Source organism: Ambystoma mexicanum, chromosome 12 (assembly GCF_040938575.1).
Source record: "Ambystoma mexicanum isolate Mex_15411 chromosome 12, UKY_AmexF1_1, whole genome shotgun sequence".
Classification (NCBI taxonomy): Eukaryota; Metazoa; Chordata; class Amphibia; order Caudata; family Ambystomatidae; genus Ambystoma; species Ambystoma mexicanum.
The window spans coordinates 811,138,052-811,162,229 of record NC_090936.1 but is presented as its reverse complement, the minus strand read 5'-3'; the positions used below and the strand labels follow the sequence as shown (position 1 = coordinate 811,162,229).

At 44.1% G+C, this 24,178-nt stretch overlaps 1 protein-coding gene across 1 annotated transcript in view; it reads right to left on the bottom strand.

The window, feature by feature from the left end:
* Positions 1–24,178, bottom strand: part of TMTC2 (transmembrane O-mannosyltransferase targeting cadherins 2) — a 937,188-nt gene that overhangs the window by 382,083 nt on the left and 530,927 nt on the right. The window contains exons 5-7 of the mRNA XM_069629317.1: positions 11,504–11,589; positions 10,183–10,367; positions 2,274–2,352 (exon numbers count right to left, since the gene is read on the bottom strand). Of these exons, the coding sequence (XP_069485418.1) occupies positions 2,274–2,352; positions 10,183–10,367; positions 11,504–11,589 (350 nt within the window). The remainder of the gene's footprint in view (positions 1–2,273; positions 2,353–10,182; positions 10,368–11,503; positions 11,590–24,178) is intronic.

Here is a 24,178-nt window from a genome sequence, read left to right as displayed (position 1 = left end):
CGGGTCAAGCAAAATCCAGCATGCAGTTGAAAGTCTTAGATTCTGGTGTTAAAAGGGATCTCAGACCGGACGAGGGGATCCATGGTCAAAGCCTGGATGAGGGAGACCAAGGTGTGAATTGTGAACATTGTAGAAAAGGGGTTTGAGCCCAGACGAGGGGGACCCGTGGTCCGAGCCCAAAGGAGGGACACCAATTGTGAACTTATGAATGTGTGTATTCTGACAAAGGAAAGGAATTTTTGTGGTTTGTTTGCTACATCAGACCCTCTGCAGTAAGAGACATGAATGGCAAAGAGACTTTGGCACAGAAGGTCCCGATATTGAGATATTGAACTGTACCAGTAAGCAAAGGACCTACAACTACCAGCAGTCACTGGGAAAGAAGATAATAATGTATGTTTTGACAAGTAAAGTAAACTTGTTTCAAGGCGGAGGAGAGAAGTTTCTTTTGAGAATCGTTTTTGTTTCTTCAAAACTTTGCCCGAGTGGTGTGAGACCAGCTCAACCATTAAACTGTATCCTCATGCCAAGGAAGCCAGAGTGTGCACGAGGCTCTAGCGTGCAGCATTGTCCCATGCTGAAAGCGTGGGGAAGGGAGGCCAACTGCACAACTGTCCTGATATAGATTCTTAAACATTTTTCCTTTTTTGCATACAATACTGTTCCACACCATTTTGTATTTAGAAGTAAGGACGCAATAGGTTTATTAGCATAGGCACTTCTATTTTGACAGACTCGACTAGAACTTCGTTATTATTTGATGGTATTAGCTTGCTCCTATTATTAGATTTAGGTTTAGATAGGCGTATAACCAACCCGTTAAAATTCAATAAACAGCCTTGAATTGTGTCATTTGTGTTGGTCTTCATTGATGAAACCAAGGCTTTCCTTACACTTGATATACAGGGGGATTCTAAGATGCACACATTGGTATGTGAGGCTGGGTGAGATGATGTTGAATAAGCAGTGTTAACTGGTTTTGGTATGTGGACTCTTAGGAAGTTTGAAGCTACCAAGTTATAGGTGTCCTGGGATTGTGATTGCAGCAGCCGGAAATAATGCTTGTAGCCAGAATGGAAGAGGAGGTTGAATAGGACGGAGGAGCCTCCGAAGTAGGGAATGGCTGAAGAATTGAAAGAAAACATGTAGGAGGTGGAGTGGCAACTTCTACTATGGGAGCATGGGCTGTTGAGGATATTATTCAGATCCGGTATGAGCTCATTTTAGATGTGCAGATGTAATGACTAGCCATGTTTCTGTAATGGAGACATCAAGGTTGTGCTGTGGTGAGGTCACGTATGTCAGCAGACGGACATAATTTTATAAAAATGTTTAATTACATATGTAATGTGTATGCTGCTGCTGCTCATGCAGACACACAGTAGCAAAGTCCGTGCCTCTTTCATTAGGCATTTTTAGGATCAAAACAAGTGCAACCAATCCTTGGACACTGTAGAGTCTGTGCAAAGAAAAATCTAAACCGACAGAATTTGATTTCCGATGTGAACTTCTATGCATGTCCGTTTATAGCCTACCTGTGAACTAAAGCACTTAGAAAAACTTTTGGCACATGGTGCAATATGGCTTATATCAAAAATATCAAACTGGGAAAATATGTCTCGATGACCGAGCCAAAATTAATGATCAATATTCATAGAATAAAATCATGAAAAAAGATTCGTTTTTGCACTCGACATCACCACCAAGGAGCAGTTTGCAAATTAACAGGCAACACAGGGTAAGCAAAATCAGACCCTCAGATAATCTGCAAACAATTCAGTCAGGCAAAATGAGGGGGACACAGACCTTTCTTCAAGACTTGAAAACTGTTTGACAGAACTTCATGATTGCAAGTCCCTCAAGCAGCGTTAAAGGCGCCTTCCTCAACAAACAGACCTTACAATGAAAGCAAAAGTTGGGAAATCCACGAACTTTGCCCATACTGAGCCATAAGCAGATCAAGGGGACATTAAGTGTAGCAACAAAATAGAAGGACAACACAGGTCGATGAGTTTTATATTACACAGACCAGTGGATTGTTCATCTAACAAGTCGCGTTTCTTGTACAGAAAGAAGTTCAGGTTGACCCCAGCAATTTCACCGACTAACGGATTCCAGAAGGGGAAATTGTTTTCCGCACTTGTTAGAACACTTAACTGCGTACATACAGGTATTCTGAACATTTGGTGGCAATCCCATGTCACGCTTCTTTGACAATACACACACACACACCATTTATCTGTGCTCCGAAAACAGCTTTGAACATCACTTACCCATCATGTTGTACAGGCTCTGTGGTGCAAATTGCCTTGGCATTTTCTGTATTGCTTCTTTGTATACAACAATGGCATCCTATCGTTTGAAGAGAGAGAGAGCGATGAATGAACACTTAAATCATCAGTATAATAGCCATCTGTTTAGAGACAAAAGGTCAAAAACTTCAACTTGGACGATCACTCATATTGCATGAAGAAAGACAAAACAAGTTTATGGTTTTTCAACTGCACTGCCAAGAAGTGGGTGGATGATTCTGTATACAACTGACAATGTGTTGTGGCCAGTGAAGCTTTAGCGCCGCGAATGTAAACAGGTACATCCCGCCCCCACAAAGGACTGCCCATAAACCGGTCAACTAACAGATTTTAATACCTATTCCAAAATGAAACCATCAACTGCATTGCTTTGGAAAGAAAATACTGTCACGTCAACTTTAAATAGACCATTAAGAGTAACTTTTTTATTCTGGAAAATGCACCCACATCTTGCATCCATGCGAAAGGAAGGCAGGTAAAGAAAGGGGCGTTATAAAGCAAAGCAATCTGCTTCTGCAGGGGCATCGTGGTGCTGCATCCATCCCGAAATGAATGAAGCCCAATTGTGTTTCTTTTTACATTTAAGGCATAAATAAAAAAAGATGACCAACATAGAACGAAAACATAGAACGAAAACTAATCAAAGGAGGAAAGAACAAGGACTTTGCTGGAAGAAAATAAAGAAAATTATTGTATACAGATCACTGGTTATGTAATCTTGTTCACAGCATGAAATAAAAGAAGTCACTACTCAGAGAGAAACTGTCTGTTTTCACTAGACATTATCACAAGACTGCAGGAGCAGACCTCTGGAGCATAAAAACAGATGATGCCTCAGAGCAGAAGTCATTAGTGGATTGCAAATGGTGGACAGAGGATGTAGAACAGAACAGTACGAGAGGCTAGCAGGAACTTCTGATGGGGTGGATCCACCGAAATTCTAGGGTACCAAGTGCCAGATGCGTTGCCAGAATAAAATGGTCCAGACAGAATCCTGGAGTCTGCAAAGTCCGCCCAAAGAGTCAGTGACAAATGGAAATGTGGAGGAGAGCCTGAGCACTTAGTTTAATAAAAACAAGTTTGAAAACGAGTATGCGAGACATGGACGTGGGGCCAAGAAAATGACAATTACCAAAAGCTAACACACAGGAAGAATGGGAGAGGAAGGAGGCAGGATTCCAGTTTCAGGATTTGAAACAAAGGGAGGCGAGGGAACAGCCCAATACCATTCCTTACGAAGAATAGCATTGTGGAAGTGGTGGGACTGAATCTCCCAAGACATAGCTCAGTGGCCCGAAGTCATGGAAACCTAAAGAGAGTTCCATTCCAGGTGTTTTGGGTCCTACGCTCCAAAATGTCTACTGAAGCGGTGCTAACAAAGTAAAAAAACAGATGGGAATTGAAGAGCGGTAGCTATTTATCGAACCCACTGAAAAGGTGAACCAGAGTTGGAATTGTTTTTCCCCCCTTAGAGACATAATGTAGAGTAACAGAACTGCTAACCTTGTCACATGAACCAGGGGACTTGTGATCTTCAAGAGGTGCAGTTCACGCATTCCAGAGACAGAGCAGGGCTAAGTCAACAAAAATCAGAGGAACTCTGCCCATTGTGAGATGTGGTGCAATGATGTCAAAGATGCAGCATAGGGATGTTGACCCAGACAGGATAACTACAGGAAAATTGGCAACTACGCAGTTTGCGTCAATCACTTCAGAGACATGGCTCAGAACGCTGAGGAACACACGTGAAGGCATACTCGGAAGGGTGATCAACTCAGACTTACATGGTGGGCATGCTTCGACCATGCAGTTAAGACATAAAAAGACTAAACCTGACAAGGATTAAGAAAGAATCTGGTATCGGAAGTAAACTTATGAACTGTGTGACAAGGCCAGTAACCTGGTCTTGCCAGAGTGGATAGGACACCTCTCATCCAGTCCTACCTTTGAGGTGGATGGTGGTTTGAGAGAGGGTGCCAATTCCTGCCCCCTGTGCCAAAATATTTTCTTGCAGAGCATTTTTACCTCCGTAAGTGGATACATGCTAATATCATTCTGTTCCTTCCACAGCATCCACATCCAACATCAAGAACGGAGCCCCCAACATAAGGGTAATCTGCACCATCAGTGTGACAAGATTGGTCACAAAGCAAGCGAGCCACTGAGGGGAACCGAAGCCCTGCCACCGAAGAGTGCCAGAGAGACCACACTGCACATCAGACCGAGAAGCTGCGTTCCTACACAGCAGTACAGGTGGTCTCGCAGAGCTGCCAGAGGGAGCCAGCGAGCCCAGACAATCGCACAACAAAACATCAGAGGGATAGAAGACTCGTGGGAGGAGTTAGGCAGAGAGAACAAACAGTAAGTGTAGAAACGAAGAAGTGAGTGTGTGCATGGTAACGAATGACTGAATCGAACAATTGGCAGGCACTGTCCCAATAGTCCCATTACAACACTAAAAACGGAGTAGTGACAGCTAGGAATTTTGTAAGGGAGTTTAGACAGCTGGCTTTTAGATCATCCCCTCTAGTGCAAGCCAGCTTCTAGACAGTTGCATTCAGGAGCACTAACCCAGGGACATCTGGGCGAAGGAGGAGGTTCGTTATTAGAGGATTAGAGAGGATGGCCCTCAGACAGATCAAAATTTCAATAAAAACCCTCAAATCATCTTTGACACTACGTGATTCCTGTGACAATTATAACACAACCTTTTATGAGTTTGCAACGTTCTCTTTGCAACATGTATCATTAATATATACAATGCCCACATTGGAATCTTTTCTGAAATAAACAAAGCATTAAAATAAAATCGACAAAGTATGACAGAAGAGTGTAAACAGACACTGTGTTGAAATGGAAAAGACCAGGTGGATAGAATGTGTGGCCTCAAGAGAGCAGGGATGAAGTGTATATTCTTCCGCATGCTTGAAAAAAGTTTCATAAGCACAGGTTTAAAAGAAGGAGGAAGGAATAATGCAAGAAAGACAGAAAATATTAGCGATAAAGAAACAAATATCAAGAGGAGCTTAGAGAACGTATCAGATGGTTCAGCATTAGGATTTGCATTAGCAACAAAGAATGATGGGTTAGCGTTGGCACCAGAAGCAAAAGAAGAAATACTGTAGACATAGAAGCAAGAGTGCCTTCATAGTAATGTTTAAAATCAATTTAACATGGCAATAAGAAGGTAAGAAACAGCATGTCGGGGATTGAGGAGACGCTAGAGACCAGTAGACCAATAAGACCCAAGAGAACAGGTGGGTGAAGCCATGAACGGGATATGTATGGGAAGGACCGACGAGGGTGGCGGCTGTATAGACTTGGAAAAGGAAACAGATGCAGTAACTTTTTTAACCTGGAGGAGAGATGGCTTATTGAGTGATGTGCACATTGGACAGTTTATGTTAGGTTGTATCCGTGGGCACACTTAGCCACAGAGCCCAAACTGGCGGAGATCTTGGGCCTGCAGGCAGTGTCAGGAAGACATCCAATAAACCACCAGAAAGCACAGGAGTAAGAGATGCAGTCATGCAATCCCAGAGAGGTCCAGGGAGAGCTACAGCTGCCCCACTAATATTTAGAGCAGAGTGCAGTCTGCTCTGAGAAGACTGCAACACTGAAAGTCCACCAGCAAAGTAGAGGAAGTGCAAGGACAAGGTCAAATGGAAGAGAGACCATGGAGGTACAAGACTTGAGCCTCTGACTGCATGTTGCGAAACAGAAGGTACCAAAACATGCCATCGGGAGAGAGCAAAGTAAAGCGCACACACTTAATTCTGGGATTTGTAGTCAAAGTACAAAAGTGTCTAAGCAAGATGGAAAGAGAATTCTGACAACTACCAACGAGACCAAAAAAGACAAAGAAGGAAATCTCAGACACTATTCTGTGCACTGAAGTGTTTACAAGTCACTTTGTGAAAGAGGGCAAATGTGTTAACGTAGAATCTGAGAACTTAAAGGAATTTCCCAAAGAGATGCAAAGAAATTCATAAACCAAAGCATCCTACTGACTAAGCACACAGGTAATACAATCGCTAAATGATAAAAGATTGTGTGCATACTGTGCTGGTTTGCCACAGTAATGTAAAGTTGCCCTACAATGCACACCTTCTGCCATATTAGCACACGGTTCTGGCATAAAAGGAGAGGGAAAGGGAGGGTTAGCATAAGGAGAGGGAGAAGCATGTGGTAATCCTGAAGTGTTGAAGGGTGTTGCAGGAAAAAACTTCGATTTGTCGGTATGTTTCCAAGTAGTTCCTGCAGAGAACCTCCAGTGGTGTGTGGTATGTGAAGAGGGGAGTCTAAGGGGTTACTCAACGTGCTACCACTTGCTACACTGACATGAAAGTTGGCGAGTCTGGAATATTTGGGGGGTCTATGTATGGGGGAAATGTAGCGGTGAACGAGTTATGCTCATTATGTCCTGCATGGGTCTACTGTTACAATGAGGTATTGAGGTGGTCATCAGCTGAGTTTCTTGCGAGCCATGTGTATAGTGTATGGTCAGAATTAAAAGTGAGTAGGGCAGTGGGAAAGAGTATGCAGCAGGATACGAAGCAGGTTGAAGGGTATTGTCAGTCTTTGATGTATTCCTGTGGTGATACTAGAGGTGGAGGGGCAGTTTAAACAAATTGTCCTTGGACCAGCATGTACATGGAAAGGTCTCGGTGTTCGGAGTCAATATGTGAGGGCACATGGGTATGATAGTCAGGATTAGGTCCGGCCTCCAAAGAGAGCAGAACATGGTTGTGCAGGAAGATGACTTGAAATACCGGGTCAGTTGTGGACAGCACCCGAGTTACAATACCAGAGTGGAACTGGCCTCTAAAGCAGACGTTCTGGTTGTCCCCATCTGGGCCCATGCTCGAGAGTTCTTAGTCTCCCATATCCATTGCAAAGGATTAATGAGCGAGACAGACCAGAATTAGTTAAGGCCACTAGAATGTGCATTTGACTACAGTTTCCTTTATTGTGCATTGGCGAACCTCCACGTTTTAGTGATTCCCTGGGATCTATGTTAAAGTTAAAAAAAAAAAAAAAAAAAAAAAAACGAGGCCATAAACACCAAATTTCTATTTCGAATTTGAAAAAGAAAAAAATGTTGGCACATTTTTTCAAAATGTAATGTGGCGGTAGACCCCCGCAATCCCCTCCTAAATCCCCCCCCACCTTAATCTATTCCCTTACCCAACCCCCCCCCCCCCTTTGTTTTGAAAAAATGTGCAACAATTAATTGTTTTGGCATTCTTTTTTCAGGCGACACCAATCTCTGAAGATGAGATGTTCTTCCATGGTGCAGTCTCACCTGGAACTGGAGTTCCATAGGGTAGTTGCCAGAAATGAAGATGCCTCCACCTGGGCATTTCCTGTTGAAGTGTGTGACTGCTTCTAGAGCTGGGCTGCTAGATCAAACAATTCTGACGGGCATAACCTGACTAACTGCTTTCTTGGGGTTTCTGGGACCTTGTCTGCAAAGTATATAGGGGAATTTGAATCGGATTCCATATTTGACTGGGAGCAATTTAAGTATCTGGAGTGTAGGGGTAATTCGTTCCTATCCTTCCTCTCTCCGGAGAAGTCTTGCTATGTTTTGTACTCTTTTGAGACAGTTCAGTTGGGGTTATGGGAGGCAAAGGCAAGGCATACTAGAGTCTTGAGAGTCGTAGGGTGATGGCTGCCAGGGTTCAAAGGGGGAAATATCAGTAATGGCATGACGTGAAAATGTAACTTGGATAAACGAAGCCGCTTTGAATTTCGTTTAGACATGAGAATGATCAGAAAGAACATTGGTATTGCCTTAAAAATCACACAACTTGTTCCAAGTGATTCCTGAGAGGTACCTTTTGGGCAGGCAGGGGCAGACAGTGAGTGGGAAAGGACTAAGGAACTAACTTTGCTGTGGGTGGTCAATGAGTGGGGTACAAATCTAATCACCTCCAAAGGATAAGTGTCCCTCATCAAATCTGATCTCTCTCATATCGCCACTTTATGGCAATAGTTTCGGCAACAGCCAAAACTAACAGCCAAAACTAAAACAGCAGGTTTCGATAAAAGATCTGTCTGCCAGCCCATTAAATACAACCATCTGCATTCACATTGACCTCCTAAACGTGTTACATGCCAGGGAAGTCTTAACATGTGCTCACTTTGCCGATAATAGTCTGCAATGCATCGAGTTTGAAGCCAAGTCAAAGCTCTAATGAGAGTAAGAGGACACAATGCTGGCCTGATTGTCTCCTCTTAGCCTGGTAGGAGTAGCAGACCCCGTCAACTCCACCACACCCTTCTTTTGATAGGTGGGTGCGGGGGGGGCAGTGATCTGTTGGTGGTTAATGCGAGGTGGCAGGCATCAAGGGTCTGAGTTGTCATTCCTCAAAGTGTAAACAGACCACCATTTTAAGGTGAAAGTCCCAGAAAAGAGCTTAAGGATCTCCAAACTCGACCCGAGAAAACATTAATGAACCGGAGGACAAACTCTTTGGTTGGCAGAAGATACCCACATATTAGACGTTTTCAACTAAAATTGTAAATCGGGCACACATGGAACAAAGTATAACATTTTGCAAATTTTATGATGTGTAGGTAGAGCTGACATTGATTCTTGGTGCTGAACATGCTCTGGGCATCAGAAACCATGCAGGAAAATAGACTGATGTGTGTTGGGAAACAAGAGTCCTTTGACAGCTTTGTTTACTGTCCAATCATCATGCATCACCCATGTAGTGCGGCCGAGTGTGACAACTAGGAAGTGAAAGCCGTGAACCTAACACCACAATGTGCTTTTTGTGGGATCTGGTGACAGTCAAAGGAAGGCCATCAGACGAACAAAGCCACCCACAGGGAATATAAGGGACACATTTTGTCAGCAGCAAGCTACTCTTTGTGCGACAAAACGCACAATAGGCAAGGCAAAGGTCCTTTTAAAATGTATTCTTTGGGACACGGATAGCGAGTGTAACACTGGTATGACGTGGACGCGGTTAATGAGCTAGCGAAGCAGTTGAGGAATCACTTTGTGAACAGATTCTATGCTTTTCGTGCAGTCCATTCTAAGCATAATGAGTGAACCGAAGCTGCTATTAATTGTGAAAATTAATGTCAGAAAATGGGCTTCAAATTAAAGGAGAAGCGTGTATTTAAAATGGAATATTGCTGCTAGGCTATTGACTGTGGTGACCTAAGGGGCGAGAATCCATGCCGTTGGGTCACAACGGTATCAAATCGCGCAACATTGTTTTTTTGTTTCAATGGAAGTAGATTTAGGGTGTGGGGACAACCAGCAACCACTTTCCACTAAATAGGCAGTAAGCAGGGATGCTGTGATGCCACACGCTACCTGTAGCCTCACAATATAGCATAGCTGTCAACTTATTATAAATAAAGCTGTATGGCCAGATAACGGTTGCTAGACAAGAAAAAAGAAAAAAAAACACTGGGCAAAAGCAAGAATCTTTAGAAGCTAACGAGAGGCATTAGTTAGGCGTGCTCTGAAGAAACACAGATTTGATGCTCAAATCAGGCGATTAAGACTTAATTTCCCGAAATTCCTTTGAAAATAATATTTCACAGCGGTTAACCGAAGAAAACAAAATTACAAGAACAGTTATATATTGGCTTGGTTCTTCAAGATTACTGCAGCGATACCGCGCGCAGTACAAAAGATTCTGATCATAAAAACATGTTTTTGTATACTTAGAAATGATCCATAGTCATTTGACCAAAAAGTGAGTTTTATACTTTTAAAATGGTTTGGGTGCTCGTATTCTGCTAATGCTACTTAAGGAGAAAGTAGGAACCTAATGTCACCCATGGCTACCCTAGGGGGCTATACACCATATTTTAAACCCCCGACGTGTTAGATCGAACTCACCTCATACAGGCCTTTCTCGTGAAAGAGTTTCCCCAGGTTGTAAAGGCAGCTCGTGACCGAACTCTTATGAGCGTGAGGGTCTTTCAAGTTTTCATCGGGGATCTCCGAGCACGTCACAAACGTTCTTCTGGCTTCATCAGCCTTCCCCTGATTCATTAGGATAATGCCCGTGTTCAAGTACGCAGCTGCAGCGGAAACATGGGGCAGAAATGCAAATGGTCACCATTTTAAAATAGGAGGCCACACGTATTTACTGCTGCCGAGTATTGTGATAAAGAGCTGGTAAGAGGCAGGGACGCTACACATATCTTACAAATAGTGGCTCCAAATATCTAATATAAGTACACAATTTCTCACACAGAGTGCAGGAAAGCAGTTAACATTTGCAGTGTCATGTATAGAGTCCATTGCTGTTTGAACAATTTGATTATAGTGTTCCACACTTTACTTTTCAGCAAGGTTAAGTTGAGCAGAGCCCAGCTAAAGGGTTTTCATACATGGCTGCTGATAAGCCATTAGGCTGACCAGAGAACCATTAAGAAAGTGTAAAACCCGAGCATAATTTGGTATCTGCAAATTTGAAGGGCAGCAACAACTCATTAGCATTTTTTGTGCTTATTCATTTTTTCATTCAGTTATTAAAAAGTAAGCATATGCAGGCAACTTTTCAAATGAATGTTGGGTTTTCCCCCCCAGTGCCAAGGCCTTTTTTGGTGATTTTGGTATTTCGCCATTCAATGCCTTCTAACGTTTTCTGTTTCGTTAACCCCTTAAGTGCCAAGGACGAGATACCTTGACCTTGGCACTTAAGGGAACGTGCTAAAAAAAGCAATAACAATATTGATATCGTTCTCAAAAATAAATGTTATGCAACATTCATGCTTGATTTTTCAAACAAAGGCACCTTGCCATTCAGATCGTCTTCCTGCCACTAGGAACCTTTGTCCATTAATAAACAATCACCCCACACCCTTGTCTCATCATTCAGTGCTACTCCTACGCAACTGGGTCTATTGCTCGACCAAAAACTGCTCGAATTTATTTTGCCTGCTTTTACCCTCGAATTTTACCACCAAAATGTATATCTTGGTTTGGTGCTAGGAAAAAGTAATGGGGCAGGAGAGGAGTAGTAGTGAAGGGGAGCTGGGGAGACTGCAGAGGGTCTCCCCCCGACATTCGGCGGCAAAAAAAAATAGAGGAACAAAACGAGCAGAACAAATTCAAGCCGTTTTGTTTCGAGAAAGACATACACCCCTTCAACCTTGACCCACATGAAAGTAAATGAATAGACTACAAATGCAGCTCTTCAAGACACACTTACATGCTAATGTAGGTCGGCTGCCAATTGCGAGTTTGTAGTACCGAAGAGCTTCTGAAAAGCGGCTGTTTTCTTGTAACAATAATCCCCTAGAAGATAAGAAAATAGTTTACAGTGACATGTAGGATAATCACTGGACAGAGCCATTTTAAAGATAATAAATGATTACTCCATTGTTCAAAAGAAGAAAAAGCCTTGCAACAAACAAAGAAAAAAATACAGAAATAGGCCTTGGTGAGAGCCTTCATGTTAGACCACATAACATCGTGCATTTTGGACACGGAAATTATGGGCAAGTAGTATTGTCCAATCTTTTTCGTGATAACATGGCCCTGGAATTTTAAATGCAGTGCAAAGTCAAAGCACAATTAAATGCGACCAACTGAGATCAATAAAAATATCCCTGACTTTTGTAAATAGCCTTTCACGTTGAGCATTCGGTACAAGTCTCGTTGCAAGCGTCTACAAATGTATAGGAGCCAACCTATGCGCCTGTGCGCTAAAGAATGGGCCACTGCTGCACTTGTGTGGGTTGCTCCCTTGCCCTCTCCGACAGGAAAGTGAGTGGCTGAGCAGTGATGCAGCGTTCTACTTGACACAAGTGATAACACTTGAAGCATGGTGTGAGTACCCGGGCTTTTATTACCAATACATGCAAACGTGCGGATATAGACTTCTATGCCAACTGAGATTGCCTGGGTTTTTATGACAATTATCCAATAAGGATCACGACCCTGGGTTTTGTTCACACTACCTAGGCAATGGCGTCTGATGCCAACGTTTAGCAATGGTGTGAATAATGGAAGGACCGAGATAAACAATGCAATCTCTACCATGTTGAAGATGCCAATGCCTGGAAATAAGGAGGGTGCCGGGGCAGTTGATGAGGAAATCTGGCACACAGTGGGTGTACGTGTACATGGCCATATAATGGCTTTACAGAGTTTGGAGGACTGTGATTGCACATTTTGCAACAATGACCAGGATGCAGGAGTCTCATAATGGATGCATTTTAGATTGTCATTTTCGAGCGTACGTTTTGTTATTGTTGTAAAATAGGGTATGAAATGAGTGTGTTTTAAGAATTGTAATGATTGTGTCTTATGAACATGGGTGGGCTTTGAATGTTTCATAAATGTTATCTATAAATGTAGTTTTAAATGACTATGCCATGTGTAAAGTTAACACATTAAAATAAAACAAACAAAAAATAAAAATAATGAAACATAATGACAGTACCTGACAAATAGTGCTAGTGCCTGGGCATCAGATGGGCACTACCTCTTATAGAACGGTATTACTTCAGCATATGGCACTACCTGAGAAAGAATGTGTATCACAATGAAGTGAGTGCATGTGTATGTACTGACAAAACCTGGTACATGATAGTGATACTCCTTTTGGCAAGAGTACCTGAGCATATCATATCAAATTATTTTGGTGCCTGAGCTGATAATTAGACATGTGTTAGGAGCATTACAAGGACATACTGTGATATGAGGCCATTATGTCAATGTGTGCTACATAAAAACCAATTGAATTAAGATAGTAATAAGTGGACCCCACTACATCCAACTCCCTCTCCATAAATCCCTTCCTGCTAGAGCCGTTCAGTTTTCTAGCTCCAACTACCTCTTGAATGGCCGCCCTGCCCCTCTCAGATTTGAGCCAGATCTCCTCAAGTTCCAGACACATCAAGACTTTCCTTTTCTCTCTCTCCCCCCACCCCCTTGATAATGTTCCTCTCTGCCGCTTGATTGGCTGCCTGGTTCCTTCAGATTCTTTATAGGGCACCAGGCCTTCCTTGCCCAGTCTACCCCTCCACTAGGTCTCCCATGACAGCTCACCACCCCTCACAACCTACATTTGCCCTTATGGGCCCCCTCCCCCTGCACTTGCCTGGCTGGGCCTGCTCCGCATGAGCCCTTCCAGCCCCTCACCTTACATTTAGCACGTGGGACCTTCACTTATCCCACGGGCCATTCCGCCCTGAACTTCACCCCCTCGCCCTGCACTTCTTGTGACAGCACGATCCAAATGTCACAAGGCCTAGTAGGACCGTTTTCGTTTGTCATTGCTGTCCCTCCCCCAGTCTTGTTGCACCTTGAAACACATTGTGTATAGGTGCATTATAAATACCCAATAAATAAATAAATACAAAAAAAACAAAAATAAGTGGTAATACGCCAACAAAGCTGCCGACTGCTTGCCCTCAAGTCGAGTGCCATTTTATTTGTGTACATCCTCGTTGTTCTTTGTTTGTAGACGTTTTTTTTCCAGGAGAGTTTAGTCAAGGCACCAGAACTCTAAAAGCATGGATACTGTATTCCATGGTAAGATCACAGGATTCAGAAGACAGGCTGTACTTTAGGCAAAGATTTTACTTTCATTGTTAATGTAGAAGTTCTAGTCCTCAAGCGCAAAGATATATATTTACACACAGTAGATATCGCCGGCCACCTCATTCAAAATGACATTCACAGGTCACAACTTTCACTGAGCTGCACATGCACCCAAGCATACATCTACAATCTCTCACTCCCATCATGGCCAGCAGGACGAAAATGGGACAGAACTCCTCTTCCTCGCTCACACGAAAGAGAGGAAGTTCACTAGCCAAGGAATAAAATAAGCGGTATCACATCGCAAATTGCGATATAATTAAGCCCTTTTGCTGTTTATGTACATAATCATGTCGCAGTTACTGCGATATGATTTCCCCCCCCCCCCAAAAAAAAAATGCTTCCTTTTAATGCCTGTCTCTGTGCACAGCGTGCACTGCAGATGAGGCAGGCAGAAGCACCCGGGCTGGGCTGAAAACATTGCATCAATGTAAGCCAAGCCCGGGTGTGGCGTCACGTTAGAGGAGGATCTACCGCCCCCCACTCTCTCTACTCCAGCTTCCATGGTAAGGAGTTTTGGGTGGGGGAGCCGGGCCCTTTTTATTGATTTTTGGTGCTGGGTGTAAGTGGCTGATAATATGTCTCATGCCCGTTCGGGCGGGAGAAATGTTCTCAGCCACTTACAATAACGCAGCCTTGTGTTCGTAGAAGGCCTCTTCTACGAGCACAAAGGCTGCGTTATTACGGTGGGTGCTCAGTGTTACAGAGCAGGCGCTCTCTAACACCCAGCACCCATACCTGCCTAGGTTTTGAAAATCAAATTTCCTGAGATGTATGCCCTGCCCACAGTGAGTCACACAAAACTGCGCTCTGCCCACATGTCGAAAAGGTAAACTAAATGTAATGTGACGTCAGAAATTTGCGGTTCAAATTGAATTTCATTAAATTGCCTTTTCACAACCACCCAAATTGCATTGGACAAAAGGCATTTGCCTTCCATAAAATCAACACTTTAAAATGTGCACATGTAAACTCCAAGAACCAACGCAAAGGTTTTCCCTGAATTTTTTCAGTACCGAAATTGGACATTTCACCCTAGTTGTTTTTCATAAGGTTAAGTAGGGGGGGGCACAAGGGACACTGCCCCCCTCCTAGCTACGCCGCTGGTCATACAGTGAAGGTCAATAAGAGCACATTATAGACGTCAGGGTGCAGGACCAGATATATAGAAGCGTGGAGGGGTCTCTGATGCGTGCCCTTCGGCCTCCCGGTGGAAACAGTGGGGCAGGGTCGGACTGGGGCATACAATTGTCTCGGGCACCAACTGAAAAAGTGCTCCACAGTGAATTCCTTTTGTGACATTGTTTGAATAACCCAAGGGGGAGATGAGGCAAATTGTACATTTTAATTCAGCAACACTTGTCAAAACTATTGGGCCAGTTTGATGAGTTACTGGAGTCCAGTAACTCAAACTGGCCCACATTGGCCAACAAGGTGGCTCACTTTGACCCAATATATATATGGGCCAACACAATCATTTTGCATTCTTGGTTAAGCCATGGGTCTATTGCCCTATATAGGGCAGTCTGAGCAGCCTGCAGTGCTGCATGGAGGTTAGCTGCCGAATTTATCACGAGGCAAGCAGCCAGATCCAGTAGGAAGCTTTACACTGGCCAGTTTGTGGACTGGAACCATGGGGGCAGTTGCTGTTACTCTTCCATATGACCTGCCCTACCACTGACAGAATAAGCAAACAAATCAACTTGCTTAAGCGTCCTTCTCCACTCTTGACTTGGGATGGTTGTCTCTTGATCCCCACCCTTTATTTCCAGTACTTTTTCCCTTTTCAGGTTTCAATCTCAGTCTCTGATGATGGCTTAAAATAAAATGTTTCTCAGGTATTTCAAAAAGAAGGACTCTTGCCCGCCTCAATCCAATTTGGACACAGTCCCAGAGGAAAAATCAAACAACTTCTGAATTCCCTTGACACTCTGTTAGTGTTGAACTCCAAACCTCTTCTGCAGGATTTTTGTACAGTCTCAACAATCCTTTCCTGTATGCAATCGTTATCTGTATTGTCTTCAAAGTTCTGGTCCTTGCTGGCCGTATGCTAATTATATTGGTTTCACCTCATCGAGGGGGATCCTAGTTATCTCAACCTCTCCTCAGTTACTTGGCCTTGTTGGACGTATTTGAATCACAAGGTCTCCATCCCCTTTGGGGGTCTGGTTTGCTCAACATCTCATGGGCTGCTTGGCCTCGCTGGCCATGAGTGTGTGGCAGGATCTCTAACCCCTTCAGAACTTCTAACTCATTCAGCCTCACTTGGGTTGCTTGCCCATGTCGGCCATATGTGTCTCTTCAGGGGTTCCTCAAAGTTCCACTGCCTGCCTGCCCTTTCTCCTTATTGGCCGCTGTTAGGCAGAAACCTGTGCAGTTCCCTCTGGGACCACTGCAAAAGATTTAGGACTACAGGTGTTTGGCAGTAAACCCACTTGGTAGCCGTCTGTACCACACAGATTCACTTGGTAGCTGTGGCTGAGCAGCCAGACTTCCCTCAAGAAGAGTTAGGCAGTATGTGGAGTATACAAAATAGGGCAATTTACACAGTGGAACAAGCAAACACGGAACAGAGCTTGGGTGTAAAGATAAATAGGTATTTATTTATAACAACACATCTAAGAAAAACACTTTGGCACTAATAGGGCAAGCAACTTCAATTACAATTACTATAAGTAAATCAATCCCCCTAACAATAGTTCGACAAGTCTAGGTTCAACGGCACCACTTATTTGCATACAGAGGTGAATGCTTTAACCTAGATGGCACTCTAGTATTCGTTAGGACAGGAGAGAAAAGGCAGGGTATGAAATCAACTCGGTACCAAGACTTTTACGAACAAATGCAAGGCAAGTAAGGCAGGGTCTACTGTAGATCGCAAAGTTCAGAGGCCAGGCCCACTCGGAGAGAGGCAAGGCAATATGTCCCAAAAAGTATCACAGTGGAAATGCACTTCGAGTCTTTGTCGCAAATTGTTATCGAAAGATTGGACCAGTTCAGCACAGAAAGTTAGGAAAGCTTGGAGGCGACCCAATGGAGAGGCGAGGATTAAGACACCTCACACTACCCGTCAAAAAGGGAAGCCAGGCGGACACGGTACCTTGTATGTGGAGAGACAGCTCCGGCGGGGGCAGTTGTTCCTGGTGGTGGATGCAAGTCGGGGCTTTGCCAAGAGAAGAGATGCTCTCGTCGTCGAAGGAAATTTGAAGATCGTTGCACCACCAGGGAAGAGACCAGCCCCGGAGTGCTCCGTCACAAGGCACCACCTTTTGGTCGCGGTACGGGTTAGTGGCTATCCGGTTGCCGGGGTGCTCAGCACGGGCAATTTGACCACTACGCCCTAGAAGTGAAGAAAAAGCAAAGGGGACTGGTTGTGCCCACCAGTCAGGGGAAGAAGACTCTCCGGCGGGGAGATCTCCTCTGTCGTCGGGAAGTGGTGAGACGGTTCAGCAGGGCTCCACCGGAGGCGTCGTCGTTGCAGGTCGGCTCAGCTTTACCATCGTCGGATTCTTAGGTCCTGTGGCGACTTCTGAAGATCCAGTCCCAAAAGCCCTGCTTTTATGCTGAAAACCCCCATTCATTCAGCCTAGCTGTCAATCAAAACATGCTAAGTGGTGAGCGGGGTGGCTCACCACTTGGGCCAATCACACCAGAGTGCGACTTGAGTTGGCAAGGCAACTCAGTCCAGGGTGCCTAAACCCCCTCCCACACCCCCTGTGGTACCCAGACAGAATGGCACCACTTTGGAGGGCCTCTGTGCAGAAGCCCACCAAAAGTGGAACAAAGGTCTCAACCTTTGGTTTAGGAGTCACAGAGACATGCCATTTTAAAAACCGAGTTCTGGCAGAAAATACCAACCGATAGATTTATTTAAGATAAATAAACCGGTGGTATGTTAGAGATTAACGAGGAAAAGTATTAACCTCCAACATTGGGAAGAATCCTATAGCGTTATATTCGGGGTCGAATATAACAAGTAGTTTCCACTGCCACCAGCCAAAACTCGACGAGGGGGGACGGGACAGTGCCCCCTCGAATAACAGACCCAGGGGTAATCGAATTACCCCTACTAGTACGTCCACAATAGGATGTTTTGTACTAGTTCTGTTAGTAAATTTAGGTCTAGTAAAGCCAATGGTGACTTTACGTGCCCTTGGAGACAGTAGTCAGTCCCAGGGTATGGAGTCTATGGTGGAGATCCTCTAGGACGCCCCAGTGTTACGGCACGGAGGGTGCGGTGGAACACACATAGAAAAACATATGAGACCCTATGGAGTAAAAGACCCCATAGCCCATAGAACACATTGACATTCAAAGGAATTAACCACATTCATGTCCAAGAGTGGGAGAAAAAGAGTCTCACTCTTGGCAGGAGAAAAAAACAAACTCCAGAAATCCAGCAAAGCTGCTGGGGGACTCACTAGGTTAGGAAATTCAGCCTAAACAGAGAATTCTCCCCAACAGCCGCGTACATGTGTGTTGGTTTGGAAAAATCATCGGACTCTGGTACTAACGGAGCCACACCCTCCCATTTGTGGGCTCACCTGCATCAGTTTATTGCTTCCACATCTTGGATCACGTGTGTGTGTTTTCTCTTGCTGTGGCCTCCTCTCGAGGAGAGCTCGGATCACGGGGCACCTACCCACCTGGGCTTGGTAGGATTCTGTGGACTCCAGGATTCCTCTGCCCACCGCGTATTGGATGTGGTCCTGCCTCCAGGTTTTATCTGCCTGCCCATATGCAGGCTACTTCAGGATTCCTGTTACCTTTGGTCTTCCTCCAAATAGTGAGATAATCAACCAGATTGGTTCCATATTTAATGCACAGATGTTCATAGAGTGGGGTTAGCAGCCAAGACCTTCCCAATCAAAGGGCCCTTATCCTCATAATATGCAGTGCCTGCCCTATAACCCATAAACAATGGCGCCTTGTTTAAGACCTCTTTGGGGGATAGGGGTGTCACCCCCAGTGAGATCCCACTTGCCCTGTCCCCTAGGGAGCATCTTGCGTGGCAGGCTCACCTCTCTAGCCCCAAAGTGGGTGGCTCCCCTTTGAGGAGAAGGGACAAACTTGTTGAATTTGGCACATTACCAAGTCCCAGATTAGGTGGGGAGCTCAATGCGTGTGGGCCAAGGTGTTGGGGGGGCGGGGGGGAGCCATTCCTTGATGTGGCGAGTCTTGCGCTCATTTCTGAAATGTAGAGGCGAGGGGGCGAGTCTGGGGTAGACGGGGAGGTGGCTCCAGAGTCTGGGGAGTTATTTTTTTCCTTCACCAGGGTTAAAGTCTGAACATTCCCTTACCTCTGGCAGATCCTACATCATCTGAGATGCTGTGTTTCTCAGTAAGGTAGCATAGGGTCTTCAGGGCAACAGCCCTGTAGATAATGCAGCAGGATTTGAAGAAGATATATGCTTGCAGAAGGAGCCAGTGCAGTTCGGTAAGGGTCGGAGTGATGTGGTTAAATTTGCAGAGTCTTCATGAGATGTGCTGCAGCATGTAACACACATCTTAGGGGTTCCAGAGTAAAGGCAATGCAGTCTTCCAGAAGGGTATTACTACCATTCAGGTAAGCGAGGACCATGGCTTGTACAAAAGATCTAAAGGTTTCTGTGTTGAAGGGCTTGATTTTCCACAGGAGAGAAGATTGGTATCAAGTTGTTTGTGTCTTCCTTACTATGCTCTGCTTGAAGGCAAGAGGTCTGTCGATGTCAAACCCAAAGGACTTGGTGCAGGTGGCCAGCTGGGTCGTGAAGCCCTCGAAGTTCAAAGCAGGGAGCCAGGTCCGGCTATCAGGGTTTTCAGTGCTGTTGGTTAACAGTAGGAATTCTTGGAAGGGCTGAGCTTCAGGTGAGCACTGGACATCCAGGACTGGATCAATGTGAGGCAGGCCTTGAGTATGTGGGTATCTTTGGGTTATCTAGAGAAAATATGATGCTGACCATTCATTATATCACTGTACCTGAAGACCATGTGCGACAAAGTATGCACCTACAGGTTTTTTGAAACATGGCATGTCGGACAGCATATGTTGTAACTAGGGTATTATGTTAGCTCTGTATTAAGCATCTGTGTAGGAGGATTTTCATTCATTGTAATTAAAAAGTGCTTGATACATGTCACAAGCAATGCTCTTTTATAATTGCTTTTTTATAAGCAATACATTTATTTATATGGCAGTTATTTTTTTTAAATAACTGCTCTTCTGCGTGACATAAATTGACAAGTCAAATGTTTAATGACTTTTTGAAACACTATGCATAACTCGCAATGTTAAGTGTTGATTGTTTGAACCAGGTTAACGAGTGTTCAATATACAAAAAGGAACCCCGTTTTAGTTACTATACAATATATGGCACTTTGTTTTGTGTCGAGTTTAAGTAAACGTTTGTGTAATGTTGCGAGAGATTTGACTGAAAGTCACAAGGGTGCGCCATTACAGGGAACCAAATGGCAAGAGGTGCTGTTGCTTCCAGATTTGTTTGGGAGATCCTAGCTAAAGCAGAGGCCACATTGTGCCAAATAGGCATTCTCAATCAGCACAGCCAGGAATCACTTCTATTCCAGCTCGATCACAATATAAACCTAAACTGCATTTACAATTAACACAGAACGTTGGTACTAAACAGTTGCAGTGCAAATGGCCCTCTAGATCTGAAGAGGCAAATGCATACATGACTGATAAATGTAGTGCAAACACCAGCAGGCAGCATCATCATGAGATTGTAGAGAACACAAGCACACAACTTTCCAAACTAACAGACTAATGTCATGACAATTAATTTAACACTCCCTTCCAGTCTGGGTCTTATTTGCAATTGAACCGTCTACTTCTGTCTCCTACAAGATCCACAGTATATGCCAAAGAAATGCAGAATATCTTTGCAAACATTGTAGGAATTGTTTTTCTTGTGTACACAAATGGCAACACATTGGCACAGCGACTTTATCAAAAATGTATTGAGGAAATCCTCCAATTGTTTGCGCTGTGCATCGAGTAGGTTAAGGGTCCCCTGGGGAAAACCTATGTTCATTTTGCCATATACACTCACTTGCCACATTGTGTAGCCTCTTTGAGGCAATCTGCATTAACCTTATACGTCTAACATTTTGTGACCTTTAAATTATCATTCTGCATGCACCATTGAAGATGTCCAGAACTTTTCGCTTCACTGCCTAGAACCCTTGCCGTCACCTCGGAGACCACTGTACCAGCCTTTGCTAAATAATGTCCTCTCAACCCGACATCTATTTCTGTAATATCACGGATGCATGCCCTGAAGAAGACTGGCCAAAGAACGAACCCTATAGCATCACACTGTTCACCCACTTAACATCTTTTCCCTCAGAATAAACACGACCCCTTTGCTGCTCATAATTCTAACAAGTTGACACCTCGACTACTAATTTAGCTCTTATTTTAGGGCTGTTCCATTTGTTTACAAATGTATTGTGTGGAAACGCCACATAAGCGTTTGTGAAATTTAAGCAATTTCCACGTTTTGGATTTGATCCATTTTACATATTTCTCTGGAATGACTACCTGCTTGTGAAAAACCATGCTTCGGTGGTTCCTGAAAAACATTCTTCTCAATTGTTTTTTCTATTAGTTTCCAACACACCTAAAGCTTGTGGATTCCTCAAAATTGTGTTCCTTCACGGTCCAATTATCCAACTCTGACTCGAGCTCCAGAGTCATTTTTGGGAACAGACCCCCCCCAGTACGGCCAATATTTTTCTCACAACCTTTGAGTAAAATCTTGCTTCCTCCACTTTTTCTACTCATGAATGTCTGGTCCTTGGTGTCTTCAACATTTGGCTAGACTGACTCAGTGGCACTGACTCGTCCAACTTAGTCAATGTAACTGGCTACCACTCTTTACACCCTTCTGTCACCTCCAGCTCACACTCCACAAGGAACTGCCCGGGTGCCATATTTGCTTGTAATATCTATCGGTTCCATGACTCTACCTTCCCTATATCTTGGAGTGATCGCTTTGTCGGAAGTTTAAAAAAGCACCTCTCTTTTTAACGACCAACATTTCACCCCTCAAGAAACTGCTTGCTCAAAAAAAGCTCTTGTGAACATTAGCTCAGCAGACTTTGCCTCATACCTTCCGCCTTCTGCTCTTTCAATAGGCATACTTTTTGCTTTTTGTCGACAAAGTTATGGTGCAAATCCAGAGGGCTATTTCATCTATGTGCCACCTGTGCTTCACTTCTTGGACACAAACACCAAATTAGGAAGGCCAAAAGCAATTTATTTGACATCCGTATTAGCTCTGTCATTACCAGGCCTGCCAAACTCTTTTCAAAAGTATGCGCTTTCACTAATCCCCTGTACCAGGCAACAACTTAACTACCACTGATCTGGCTAATGATTTCATTGAATTCTCTAATAAAATTCACACAATCCATAACAACCTTCAAAAAGAGCAATGTCTTACCAAACTACTGATTTAAAGGCTAATGTAGACTTAGACAACAGAACAGCTCTAATACTTCTGGATCTCTCAGCCGCTTTTGACAGTCAACCATGACATACTCATTGGGAGATTGGAAGAAATAAGAATCACTGACCGAGCCTTACTATGGATATCATTCCAAACAGAACAGAAACCATCTGGATCAAAACTTTCAAATCCACTCCAAGGGAATCCACTTGTGGAGTACCACAAGGATCCTCTCTATCCTCACTGCTTTTCAAGATATAACTAACTCCACTAATCAAGCGCATTAAAAAAAAAAAGACAGCTTTAGATGTTATAACTCTACCGACGATAAACAGATTGTCTACAAAGTACAAGGTACACATAGAAAACAACACTAGAAGGCTGTCTACAAGAACTCTATGGCTAGATGAACACTAACAGCCTCAAACTCATCCCAGGCAAAACAGAAACAATGATCGCATCCAAAAATGGGAAAACAATCACTACATCCGATGGTCGACAGAACTAGGAACAGCTCAGACTCCATCAACCATAGTAAAGAACATGGGAGTCTTGATGACAACACACTAACATTTCAGCCACAAGTAAACGCTATAATCAAGAAAAGTGTTTTCCTCCTGCACGTGGTAAAAATTATCCTACCATTCCTTGCTTTCACCCACAAATCACTCCATCATCTCACTCATGTCCAGAGTAGACTATGCTAACAGCCTATACCTAGGAATGCCGGAAAGACTATTAAAGAAACTTCAGTGCATCCAAAATGCTGTGGCAAGGCTCCTGCTCAAACTATCACAAAGAGAACACACTGCCCCAGCGCTGAAAATGCTACACTGGCTACCAAAAAAACAGCGAATAAAATTCAAAATGATGTGCATAATGCACAGAGCAAACCATGGTCAAGGAGCAGAGTTCCTAAATGAAAAAATAACCACCTACCATCCGACAAGACCACTCGGATCAAGCAAGGACGTTAGCCTGGAACCAAAGTCATACAATAAAAGAATATTCAGAGGATCTTCTTTCTCTCACCTGACAGAAAAAACCTGGAATGACCTACCAACAAACATATGCAATCCAAGTGATAATCTGGAATTCAGAAAACTACTCCCAACTCCTCTCTTCAATCCAGAACCAGAAGGAAGTGATTTGGAAGCACAAGCCCAGCGGGAAACATTAATCCCAGGGAGAAATCCATCATCCCTATTTAATCTTCCTAAAACGGAGGGAAGACGCCCACACCACCCATTTTCTGCATACCGTTAGTGCATAGGGAAACCAAAGCCGGTAAGGACCCCCCCACTGGCTGGGCAGGGCTGGACCAGAATTCTTTAACCAAACCTATGAAAATCCCGGGCGGTGGGCACACCTCCATCAACCATATACACAACACTAGAGTACTACAGAGTAAAAGTGACACTCTGAAAAAGTAACTGCCTCTTCATTGGAATACCAGCTCCCTCCTTTCCTTTAGCTCTGGCCGCCCACTTTTTCTATATCTAGCTGTGGTGTTTCCCCAGGGGTCTAACCTTTCTCCCTGTCTGTTCAACCAATACCTGGGACCTCTTGTCCACTGCATTGCTGCTCTCTGCTCCAACTTTCAGTGTTATGCAGATGACACCCAGCTTTCTTTCAGGTTCCCGTTCGCTGCATTTATTCCTCCTCTCATTCCAAACTGTCTGTCCGCAATTCATGAGTGGTGTGCTACCAATGATCTCTGCCTTAATGCCAGTAAGACGGACATTCTCCTCATCCAAACACCAGCACCCTCCTTTCCTCTCTCTCTGGCCGCCCACACTGGACCCTCTTCCTGCTCCTACATGTGA